The 12,630-nt window shown below is 35.0% G+C and overlaps 1 protein-coding gene across 3 annotated transcripts in view; it reads left to right on the top strand.

The window, feature by feature from the left end:
* The window catches only part of MTF2 (metal response element binding transcription factor 2), a 73,953-nt gene that overhangs the window by 35,664 nt on the left and 25,659 nt on the right, over nucleotides 1–12,630 (top strand). The window contains exons 2-4 of one of the 3 annotated variants that reach the window (XM_055585119.1): nucleotides 11,071–11,087; nucleotides 11,168–11,269; nucleotides 11,388–11,473. Coding sequence is in view for 1 of the 3 variants with exons in the window: in XM_055585117.1 (XP_055441092.1) it covers nucleotides 11,071–11,269; nucleotides 11,388–11,469 (281 nt within the window). In the remaining 2 variants the exon portion in view is untranslated. Of the gene's footprint in view, nucleotides 1–11,070; nucleotides 11,270–11,387; nucleotides 11,474–12,630 lie in introns of all 3 variants that reach the window. The other 2 variants (XM_055585118.1, XM_055585117.1) reach the window with 2 other exon arrangements.

The following is a 12,630-nucleotide window of genomic DNA, read 5'->3' as shown; positions in this document are numbered from 1 at the left end:
AAGAGGTTCTTTAGTCTCTCTTCACTTTATGCCATTAGAGTGGTATCATCTGCATATCTGAGGTTGTTATTTCTCCTGGCAGTCTTTATTCCAGCTTGTGATTCATCCAGCCTGGCATTTTGTATGAGGTACACTGCATATAAGCTAAATAAGCAGAGTGACAAAATAGAGCCTTGTTGTACTCCTTCCCCAATTTGGAACCAGTCTGTTGTTCCATGTGCATTTCTTTTATTTTTATTTATTTATTTTTAATGGAAGGATTATTGCTTTATAGAATTTTGTTGTTTTCTGTCAAACCTCAACATGAATCAGCCATAGGTATATGTATATCCCTACTCTTTTGGACCTCCCTCCCCATCCCATCCCTCTAGGTTGATACAGAGCCCCTGTTTGAGTTTCTTGAGTCATACAGCAAATTCCCATTGGCTATCGATTTTACATATGGTAATGTAAGTTTCCATGTTACTCTTTCCATACATCTCACCCTCTTGTCCCCTCTCCCCGTGTCCATAAGTCTATTCTCTATGTCTGTTTCTCCATTGCTGCCCTGTAAATAAGTTTCTCAGTACCATTTTTCTAGATTCTGTATACATGCGTTGAATACGATATTTATCTTCCTCTTTCTGACTCACTTCACTCTGTATAATAGATTTCTAGGTTCATCCACCTCATTAGAACTGACTCAGAAGTGTTCCTTTTTATGGCTGAGTAATATTCCATTGTGTATATGTACCACAACTTCTTTTTCCATTTATCTGTTGATGGACATCTAGGTTGCTTCCATGTTCTAGCTATTGTAAATAGTGCTGCAATGAACAATGGGATACATGTGTCTTTTTCAATTTTGGTTTCCTCAGGGTATATGCCTAGGAGTGGGATTGCTGGGTCATATGGTAGTTTTATTCCTAGTTTTTTAATGACTCTCCATACCATCTTCCATAGTGGCTGTATCAGTTTATATTCCCCTCAACCGTGCAAGAGCGTTCCCTTTTCTCCACACCCTCTCCAGCATTTATTGTTTGTAGACTTTTGATGATGGCCATTCTGACCTGTGTGAGGTGATATCTCATTGTGGTTTTGATTTGCATTTCTCTAATAATGAGTGATGTTGAGCATCTTTTCATGTGTTTGTTAGCTATCTGTATTTCTTCTTTGGTGAAATGTCTGTTTAGGTCTTTTTCCCACTTTTTGATTGGGTTATTTGTTTTTCTGTTATTGAGTTGTATGAGCTGCTTGTATATTTTGGAAATTAAACCTTTGTAAGTTGTTTCATTTGCTATTATTTTCTCCCATTATGAAGGTTGTCTTTTCAGCTTGCTTATAGTTTTCTTTGCTATGCAAAAGCTTTTTAAGTTTAATCAGGTCCCACTTGTTTACTTTTGTTTTTATTTCTGTTACTATAGGATGTAGGTCATAGAGATCTTGCTTTGATTTATGTCACCCAGTGTTCTGCTTATGTTTTCCTCTAAGAGTTTAATAGTTTCTGGTCTTACCTAGTAGGTCTTTAATCCATTTTGAGTTTATCTTTGTGTATAGTGTTAAGAAGTGTTCTAATTTCATTCTTTTACATGTAGCTGTCCAGTTTACCCAGCACCATTCTTTGAGAGGCTGTCTTTGCCCCATTGTATATTCTTACCTCCTTCATCAAAAATAAGGTACCTGTGGGTGTATGGGTTTATTTCTGGGCTTTCTATCTTGTTTCGTTGGTCTCTATTTCTGTTTTTGTGCCAGTACCATATTGTCTTGATGACTGTAGCTTTGTAGTATAACCTGAAGTCAGGAAGCTTGATTCCTCCAGTTCCATTCTTCTTTCTCAAGACTGCTTTGGCTATTCGGGGTCTTTTGTGTTTCCATATGAATTGTGAAATTTCATTGTTCTAGTTCTGTGAAAAATGCCATTGGTAATTTGATAGGGATCACATTGAATCTGTAGATTGCATTTGGTAGTATAGTCATTTTCATAATACCGATTCTTCCTACCCAGGAACATGGAATATCTGTCCATCTGTTTATGTCATTCTTTGATTTCTTTCATCAGTCTTATAATTTTCTATGTATAGTTCTTTTGTCTCCTTAGGTAAGTTTATTCCTAGATATTTTATTCTTTCTGTTGCAATGGTGAATGGGATTGATTCCTTAATTTCTTCTTCTGATTTTTCATTGGTAGTATATAGAAATGCAAATGATTTCTGTGTATTGATTTTGTATCCGGCTACTTTGCTAAATTCACTGATTAGCCCTAGTAATTTTCTGATACAATGTTTAGGGTTTTCTATGTACAGTATCATGTCATCTGCAAACAGTGAGAGCTTTACTTCTTCTTTTCTGATCTGGATTCCTTTTATTTCTTTTTCTTCTCTGATTGCTGTAGCTAGGACTTTCCAGAACTATGTTGAATAATACTGGTGAAAGTGTTGTTCCTGATCTTAGGGGGAATGCTTTCAGTTTTTCATCACTGAGAATAATGTTTGCTGTAGGCTCATCATATATGGCCTTTACTATGTTGAGGTTGGTTACTTCTCTGCCCATTTTTTTGAAGAGTTTTAATCGTAAATGGGTGCTGGGTTTTGTCAAAGGCTTTTTCTGCATCTGTTGAGATGATCATATAATTTTTATCTTTCAGTTTGTTAATATGGTATATCACATTGATTGATTTGTATATATTGAAGAATCCTTGCATTCCTGCAATAAACCCAACAGTCATGGTGTATGAGCTTTCTGATGTGTTGCTGAATTCTGTTTGCTAAAATTTTGTTGAGGATTTTTGCATCTATGTTCATCAGTGATATTGGCCTGTAGTTTTCTTTTTTTGCGTTGTCTTGGTCTGGTTTTGGTATCAGGGTGATGGTGGCCTTGTAGAATGAGTTCTAAAGTGTTCTTCCTCTGCAGTATTTTGAAAGAGTTTTAGAAGGATAGGCATTAGCTCTTTTCTAAATGTTTGATAGAATTCTCCTGTGAAGCCATCTGGTCCTGGGCTTTTGTTTTTGGGGAGATTTTTGATCACAGCTTCAATATCAGTGCTTGTAATTGGGTTGTTCATAATTTCTGTTTCTTCCTGGTTCAGTCTTGGAAGATTGAACTTTTCTAAGAATCTGTCCATTTCTTCCAGGTTATCCATTTTATTGCCATATAGTTGTTCATAATAGTCTCTTATAATCCTTTGTATTTCTGCATTGTCTGTTGTAACCTCTCCTTTTTCATTTCTAGTTTTGTTGATTTGATTCTTCTCTTTTTTTTTTTCTAGATGAGTCTTGCTAAGGGTTTGTCAATTTTGTTTATCTTTTCAAAGTACCAGTTTTTAGTTTTATTAATCTTTACTAGTGTTTCTTTCATTTCTTTTTCATTTATTTCTGCTTGGATCTTTATGATTCTTTCCTTCTGTTAATTTTGGTTTAGTGTTTTTGTTGTTGTTGTTCTTCTTCTTTTCCCAGTTTTAGGTGTAAAGTTATTCGATTGTCTATTCAATGTTTTTCTTGTTTCTTGAGGTAGAATTGAATTGGTATAAACTTCCCTCTTAGGACTGCTTTTGCTGCATCCCATAGGTTTTGAGTTGTCCTGTTTTCATTGTCATTTGTTTCTAGAAATTTTTTTATTTCTTCAGTAATCTGTTGGTTATTTAGAAACATGTTGTTTAATCTCCATGAGTTTGTGTTTCTTAGTTTTCTTCTTGTAATTGATATATAGTCTCATACCTTTGTGGTCAGAGAAGACGCTTCATGCGATTTCAGTTTTCTTAAATTTACTGAGGTTTGAGTTGTGACCCAAGATGTAGTGTATCCTAGAGAATGTTCCATGTGCACTTGAGAAGAAGGTGTATTCTTCTGCATTTGGATGGAATGTCCTAAAGATAATGAGATCCATGTCATCTAATGTATCATTTAAGACTTGTGTTTCCTTACTAATTTTCTGTTTTGATGATCTGTCCATTGGTGTGAATGGGGTGTTAAAGTCTCCTACTATTATTGTATTACTGTCAGTTTCTCCTTTTATGTGTGTTAGTGTTTGTTTTATGTATTGAGGTGCTCCTATGTTGGGTGCATAGATATTTACAATTGTTCTGTCTTCCTCTTGGATTGATCCTTTGATCATTATGTAGTGTCCTTTCTTATCTCTTGTAATATTCTTTATTTTAAGGTCTATTTTGGCTGATATGAGGATTGCTACTCCAGCTTTCTTTTGCTTCTCATTTGCATGGAATATGTTTTTCCATCCTCTCACTTTCAGTCTATATGTGTCTTTAGGTCTGAAGTGGGTTTTTGTATCCATTCAGCCCGTCTGTGTCTTTTGGTTGGAGCATTTTATCCATTTACATTTAAACTAATTATTGATATATATGTTCCTGTTGCCCCATGTCCATTTCTTAACTGTTGCCTCTTGACTTGTATACAGGTTTCTCAGGAGACAGGTAAAGTGGTCTGATACTCCTGTCTCTTAAGAATTTTCTACAGTTATGATCCACACAAAGGCTTTAGCATAGTCAATGGAACAGAAGTAGATGTTTTTCTGGAACTCCCTTGCTTTTTCATGATCCAGCGGATGTTGGCAATTTGATCTCTGGCTCCTCTGCAGCTTTGAAACACAGCTTTTACATCTGGAAGTTCTCAGTTTCACATACTGCTGAAGCCTATCTTGAAGGATTTTCAAGTATTAACTTTCTAGAATGTGATATGAGCACAATTGTATAGTAGTTTGAAAACTCTTTGGCATTGCCCTTTTTTGGGATTGGAATGAAAACTGACCTTCTCCAGCCCTGTGGCCACTGCGATTTTCCACATTTGCTGACATAGTGAGTACAATGCTTTAACAGCATTGTCTTTAGGATTTTAAATAGCTCAGCTGAAATTTTATCACCTCCTCTAGCTTTGTTCTAGTGATGCTTCCTAAGGCCCATTTGACTTCACACTTCAGGATGTCTGGTTGTATGTGAGTGATCACACCGTCATGGTTATCTGGGTCGTTGAGACTTTTTTGTATAGTTCTTCTGTGTATTCTTGCCACTTCTTAATCTCTTCTTTTTGCATGTATTTATAATGTTCTACAATAAAAGGGGGAAAATGCATATTTTTGATACAGCAGTTCTTTTTGAATTTATGCTATATAGTATTTGGAATGCTTTAAAATTAAAGTATAAAGGGATGAACTTTGTATTATTGCCTGTAATAGTAATACAAAACATTGGAAAATCCTAAATGTTCCTCAGTTGTGTGGTAGTTGGAAAGGAGCTTAGCAGCTGTTGGAAAGATTATCTTACATGCTTTTATATTTATACAGTTGGACATTACATTCACTTAAGATACAGTGTTATGTGAGAAAAATTATAGGGCAGTGTATGCAATATTCTAATTTTTGTTATCATATGTATGTAAATTATATTTACATGTAGATTATATACATAAGAAAAATGAGATGAATAGTTTTCTTTTGTGGGAGGAAGTAGGATGGGAAGTTTTTATTTTTATTTTTTTGATTTTATATTTATTTTTTAATACAAAAAGCATTTTGTATTGGGGTATAGCCAGTTAACAGTGTTGCAATAGTTTCAGGTGATCAGTGAAGGGAATTTTATTTTTGAGTGTGTATTTTTATATTATTTACTTAACCAGCTCTGTGTTTACCTTTGTAATCAGAAAGGAAGTAATACATTCTAAAATTAGAAAAATGTTTAACTTCTAATAATGGATACATTCTGGACAGGAGGGAAGTAATCAGTGACAGTAATAGGGGAAAAGGGAAGATGTACATTGTTTATCCTAGTTAGGTTTGAGTTGTGTTCAGTGTTATGGGTCATTTACCCTTTCTTACTTTATTTTCTCTAAAAGTTCTTTGGGAACAAGAATTTTAAGGTAGGATAATACTTTTACAAAATATCTTTATTAAAGTAGTTTCAGATAATACATGATTTATGTTCTGTGTGTTTGTATTGATAAAATATTGGTGTGCATTTTCCTTAGAAGGTAAATTAGAGTCTATTCTTATTCTTAGAGCAAAACTGAGATTATTTTGGCATAGATATATTTTTAGAAAAAAAAAGTTACTTTATATAGCTTTTTTAAGAATTGAATTTGAACTTTATAAAGTCCATATAACCTTCCTGAGCTTTATGTACCATACTCGATAATAGAGCAGTGAGGCTACAGCTGTCAGAAGAGTAACACACATTCCCTGGTTTTGGTAGAATGTTTGGGTGGGAGAGTGGTGGTGTGTGTTGCAGTTAATTTCAGACTAAATGGGGAGACGACTGTAAGAGCAGAGGCAGTTAAATGTGTATAACTTTCTCCCAAAAGTTTGGCTGTGAATGGGAGGAAAGAAATAAGAGAAAGTGGTGGGAGGGGAAGGAAGGAATCAAGGGAATTTTAGTTTTTCTGTTTTCCCACCACTATCCTTACAAGTTATTAAGAGTAGTTGAATGCTACTGGGAAAGTGCCAGTAGAAAGATTGATTGAATGCTGACTCTGGTCTATAATTCTGTAACTTTGGTCAAGTTATTTAATCTGTCTTCTTCGAGTTATAGATTTTTCATAGTGAAAAAGGGATCTGTAAAATCATTATCTGTAAAAACGTCTCCATAATATTGTTCTGAGTATTATCACTCTTCCCCTGGCACAGTAAATGGCTCATGATATGGGCTTAAAAAGTGATCTGTGAATAAATGTGCAGGTTGATGTATGGTTGAGCACACAGTAGTCACTCAAGTCACTTTTCCCCAGGAGTTGGCTGTGAATGGAAGGGAAAAAGGTTATAGTGGAAGTGAGGCATAAGGAATCAAGGGCAACTGTTACTGGATTAAGGATTGTTAATATACGATGTGCTAGAAATATTAGTAGAATCAAGGTGGAAACACTAGGAGTGGGAAAAAAAATTTAATGGTTTATTACTTATGATCTAAGGGCTTATTGTGTAGTAGGAGTAATATAGTGGAGAGTAAGATGGGGACAGACCTTGCCATCAAAGGTTAAAAAGGGAGAGAATTTGTTGAAGCAGGGGCAGAGCATATGAAACTATCTGGGAATGTTTGCAGTTGCGATTTTGTACATATTCCACTCTAGAATTGGAAGATTCTAGGTCCTTGTAGTCACCCTGGCATTCTGATGAGGTTATTTCTCACACATAATTAATTATGTTGATCAGGCTTTAGTTTCTTTAAGGGAAGCAAAGTCTCTCTGTGACCATTGAATTTATAGCTTTCTAGAAAGTTGCTTGCTAATAGAGTCATTTTCATACTGTGATTTGAAGATTTTGTTTCACTGTCTGGAGAGAGAAAATGCTCAGCCTGACATGGAGCTTTCCTGCTGATAAAATTTGTTATAGTGACTCATTTTCCATTTTTACTTCTATCACTCATGTTGTCAGGTTTTTAAGTCTTGTAAATCATCTAATTATAGTATTGAAGAGCTTTTTCTTCAGCTTATGCTGACCTGGCAACAGTATATGGTGATATATATTTTTAGAGCATGACTCTTAAAATGTGATCCATGGGTCTTTTCAGATGGTCTGCAAAGTCTTAACTGTTTTCGTGATAATACTAATATGTTACTTGCTTTTCCCACTGTATTGACGTTTGTATGATTGTGTGAAACTAGTATTTGGTCAGGCTAGTGTATGCCTTAGCATGAAACAAGGCACCAGTGTATGCTAGTATTATTTTTGAGCACTTACAGTTAAACAAAAACACGACACATGCACAGAAAACCCTATTGCACTTAAGAACATTTTTTTTTTTTAATTTTTACTTATTTTTGGGTGTGCTAGGTCTTCGTGGCTGTGTGGGCTTTCTCTAGTTGCTGTGAGTGGAGGCTACTATGGTTGTCATGTACAAGCTTCTCATTGTGGTGGCTTCTCTTGTTAAGCATGTACTCTAGGGCTTAATGGGTTCAGTAGTTGTGGCAAATGGGATTAGTTGCCCCAAGGCACGTGGAGTCTTCCTGGACCAGGGATCGAACCTCTGTCCCCTGCTTTGGTGGGCCGATTTTAACCACTGTACTACCAGGGAACATTCTTGATGAAACATCATTTTCATTTAATCTTAATCTTGAGTTTAGGTTTTTAATATTATGACAGAATAGGAAATCCATGTAAGATATTTATGCCATTGTTTGAATTGCTGGTTGAACTAGTAGCTTTTACATGAAACATCAGTTTTTACTTAAAACAGTGACTTGCTTGGTTATATGGTAGATACTTTCTTGACATTCTTTTCATTTATATTTACTTACCATTTTTTATTTTCTTGCTTTGTCCTTTTGGATTGGAGCTACTGTATGGTATCATTACTTAAATACAGTTTTGTTCCCACCACCTTTTGTGCAGTTATTGCCAAATATATTACATTCTTGTATGTCATAGCTCTAACAATACAATTATGTACATATTGTTCCATATGTTTGCTTTAGAATAAATAGGCATTTATACTCCCTTTTATGATTACTTAATTACCTTTCTTAGTGTTCTTTGTTTTTTATTGTGTGTGTGTGTGTGTACACATATGTGCATGTTTGAATTTCTACCTTGGTTTACTTATGAACTTTTTTTATTACTTGTAACTCTGCTAGCAACAAATTGTCTTAGTTTTTGTTTATCTAGAAGTATCTTTTTCACCTTCATTTATGAAAGCACAGTTTTGCTGTATATAAAATTCTTGATTGACAGTTTTTTCCCTCCCTTTCAGTTCTTTGAATATGCTATTTCACTGCCTTCTGGCCGTCATTGTTTCTGAAGAGAAGTTGGCTTTACTGGGGTTTCTTTGTATGTGAAGAATTATTTTTCTTCCTGCTTTCAGGATTTTCTTTGGGTTTCAACATTTTTACTGTGTTTTGTCTAGATGTAGATCTCTTTGAATTTATACTGCTTGGAGTTTGTTTAGCTTCTTGGTTATATAGATTAATGTTTTTTTAGCAAATGTGGAATATCAGTCACTATTCCTTTGGATATATTTAGAATGTAGTGTATCTTTGAAACTCTGTGCCCTTTACTTAGTTTTTAAAATTTTTATTGGAGGATAATTGTTTTACAATATTGTGTTGGTTTCCATCATACATCAACATGAATCAGCCACTGGTATACAAATACTAACTTCTCACACCTCCCTCCTCCACACCCCTGGAACTTAACCATTCTAGTCTCTGTTTCTATCAGTTTGACTCCTCTAATTACCTCATGTGAGTGTAATTATACATTATTTGTCTTTTTTGTCTGTCTGATTTTACTTCATTGTAATGTTTTCAGGGTTTATTCATGTTGTGGTTTGTGGCAGAATTTCCCAGAATTTGTGTATCCTTAGGTATTGAAAATAGGTATTCCCAATTGGAAACTTTTTTTTCTTCCCTACTTACTTCATTTTTACCTAACTTTTATACTGTTTTAGAATGATCACCTACCTAGTTTTACATATTATTGTACATTTAATTAGTTAAAAGTCTAAATTGGGAGGATGAGACCAAACAAATATTGCTTGGTTATCTTTATGAAGGCTGATGGTGGTGTGCTGTGCTGTTTATGCAGTAATTGATATATGTCACAATGTAATTTTGGAGTATATAATTTTGGGGTCTTATGCTTAAAAAATGTAAGTGATCTTACAATTGGCTTCTCAGTTGAATATGATTTTGTAAAAATTGGTGGCTCTCAGTATTTTTTTAAACTTCTAGAAGTCAGTATACTTGAGGGACTGTGATGCATTCCCATCAGTGAACAAGGCTTCATTCAGTAGTGATACCCCGGAGGGAGGTCATGACTACCCTTCCAATGAGTTAAATATACCCAACTACCCAGAATCACTGGTTAGTGTATTTTAACTACATGCGGCATAATCTTTTTTTCAGTTGAAGTATAGTTGATTTACAGTGTTTCAGGTGTACAGCAAAGTGATTCAGTTATACATGCTGCTGCTACTAAGTTGCATCAGCCATGTCCGACTCTGTGCAGCACCATAGATGGCAACCCACCAGGCTTCTCTGTCCCTGGGATTCTCCAGGCAAGAATAGTGGAGTAGGTTGCTACTTCCTTCTCCAGTGCATGAAGGTGAAAAGTGAAAGTGAAGTCGCTTAGTTGTGTCCGACTCTTGGCGACCCCATGGACTGTAGCCTGCCAGGCTCCTCCGTCCATGGGATTTCCCAGGCAAGAGTACTGGAGTGGGTTGCCATTGCCTTCTCCGTCAGTTATACATATATATGTGTTATATATATGATATGTGTGTATATATGTATTCTTTTTTTTTTTTTTTCTTTCTTTCTTTTGGCTGGGCGGCATGTGGGATCTTAGTTCCCTGACTAGGGATCAAACCTGTGCATCTTAAATTGGGAGCGCTGAGTCTTAACCCCTGGACAGCCAGGGCAATCCCTATATATGTATTCTTTTTAAAATTCTTGCCCATTATTGGTTCTTTCAAGATATTAAATATCATTCCCTGTGCTACATAGTAGGTCCTTGTTGTTTATCGTATATGTAGTAGTGGACATAATCATTCTTATTCTTTTATCAAGTGCTTATGAAATTATGTCATGCAACTTCTTTTATTTTATCTAAAGAGAGATGAGGGACTTCCCTGGTGGTCCAGTGGCTAAGACTCTGCACTCCCAATACAGGGAACTGGGTTCCCTTCCTGTTCAAGGAGCTAAATTCCACATGCCTCAACTAGGAGTTTGCATTCTGCAACTACAGATCCCAGATCCTGTGTGCTGCAACTAAGACCTGGCACAGCCAAATAAATAAATACATACGTACTTAAAAAAACCTAAATATGAGATTCAAGGCATCCTTTGTTTATAACCATGGCCTACCCACTTCAGCTTATAGCTGTCATTTTGATTATAGCTTTCCTGAATGTGTTACCTTGGAGTGGTTGCTGAATCCTGGCCTCCCTTGGGTTGACACTGAATGAATATTGACAACTGCTATAATTTTGTTTTAAGCTTCTTTGTTTCTGGAGAGTTTTTATGATTTGAGATACTTGTTAGTATTTTCCCTAATTATAAGGTTTTTAATGGATAAAACATTTTGATAAATACATGATTGGTATAAAATATAAGCTTTATGTAAATCAGTCTTATATGTGATTATTTATTTCCTAAACAGAGACTCTACAGGGGCAGGTAATTCACTGGTCCACAAGCGGTCTCCTTTACGTCGAAACCAAAAGACCCCAACATCCTTGACCAAGCTGTCTTTACAGGATGGACATAAAGTCAAAAAGCCAGCATGTAAATTTGAAGAGGGTCAGGATGTCCTAGCTAGATGGTCAGATGGCTTGTTTTATCTTGGAACTATCAAAAAGGCAAGTTACTTTATACATCTTTTGCTGTTTTTACAGTAAACTTTTAATAATCTTGGATTTAAATTTAAGATTGTTTTTGATTTTAAAAGAAATCACTGTAAGTTTTCCTCTTTTCCAGATAAACATATTGAAACAGAGCTGCTTCATCATATTTGAAGACAGTTCTAAATCCTGGGTTCTCTGGAAGGACATTCAAACAGGCAGGTGCTACTATTTCCCCTGGACATGATTTACACTAAAATTTTATTTTCTTCAGCTTGTCATTTTCTAGTGTTAGTCTCTTTAGTACAGTGTAATAGGATAACTTAAAAAAAAAATCAGGGCGGTATTCAGTCTTCAAGGAGTTATCTGTGTTATAGATGATAAGATCAAGAATTGCTCTGTTGATAAGAGTAGATTAGAGGACAGATGCACATGTATAAATTGCTGGTAGGGCCCTTCTAAGAACTTTGACGAAAAATTTTAGCCATTAATATGAGTAATACTTTGGGCTTCACCTTAACTGTTACTTGTCTGTATTAGAAAGAAGTTATATAGAGAGGTAATATTTATTGAGAGCATACTATTTGCCAGATGTTTTGGGGGATTAGGATATATTAAATAGCTTAGAATACTAGAAATACTCATCCTTAAGAATAGTTTAAAATAACTGCTTAGCTATGAGTTTTTATATTTAGATAACAAAACTAGGTTATATTTGGATACAAGTAGAAATGAATACAGGTATGCTTTGGTTTGGTTATAAGTATGTTTCTTGTAATGCTTTTTATTGCAAACTATAATTGTTGTATGCCCTTTAAATCTGTTCAATAAAGGCATTTTCCCAGGTATCTGTTTCATGAAAGTGCTATATTTATGAAAAATTATGAATATTAAAAGTGCAAGTACTTTGCAAACTAAAGCCCCAGTTTTGGTATCCTTGTAATTTGTTAATGGGTCTGCACTTAAGATATTTTTATATCTCCTTATGTAGAAAGGAGACAAATTCTTTCAAGTATTTATCAACTGGGTTTTTAATTTGAATCTGAGGTGCGACTTTATGGTAGGTTACTGCTGTGTTCATATTCTTGATTTCACTCTTAATTTTTTTTAAAGAATAAAAAGTTTTGGTAATGGAATTGGAATGTTCTAGTTGCCATTTTTATACATGGTACTTAGGAATTAGATGGAGAGTTTAATAGCTGTTAACTTTAGTAAAATGTTTTTCTAGAGAAATTTTTTTCCAGTTTTTAGGACTGATCAATTTAAAGGACTAAATGATGTTTTGAATCTCAACTTGAGGAGTCAGTGAGAAAAGGAATAGGAGGAGCACAGAACGTCTCTGATAGTAGTGATACTGAATACCTCTTATTAGCCTGCAT

Source organism: Bubalus kerabau, chromosome 6 (genome assembly GCF_029407905.1).
Source record: "Bubalus kerabau isolate K-KA32 ecotype Philippines breed swamp buffalo chromosome 6, PCC_UOA_SB_1v2, whole genome shotgun sequence".
NCBI lineage: Eukaryota > Metazoa > Chordata > Mammalia > Artiodactyla > Bovidae > Bubalus > Bubalus kerabau.
Note: the sequence above shows the minus strand (reverse complement) of the source record. Positions and strands in the feature narration are given on the sequence as shown.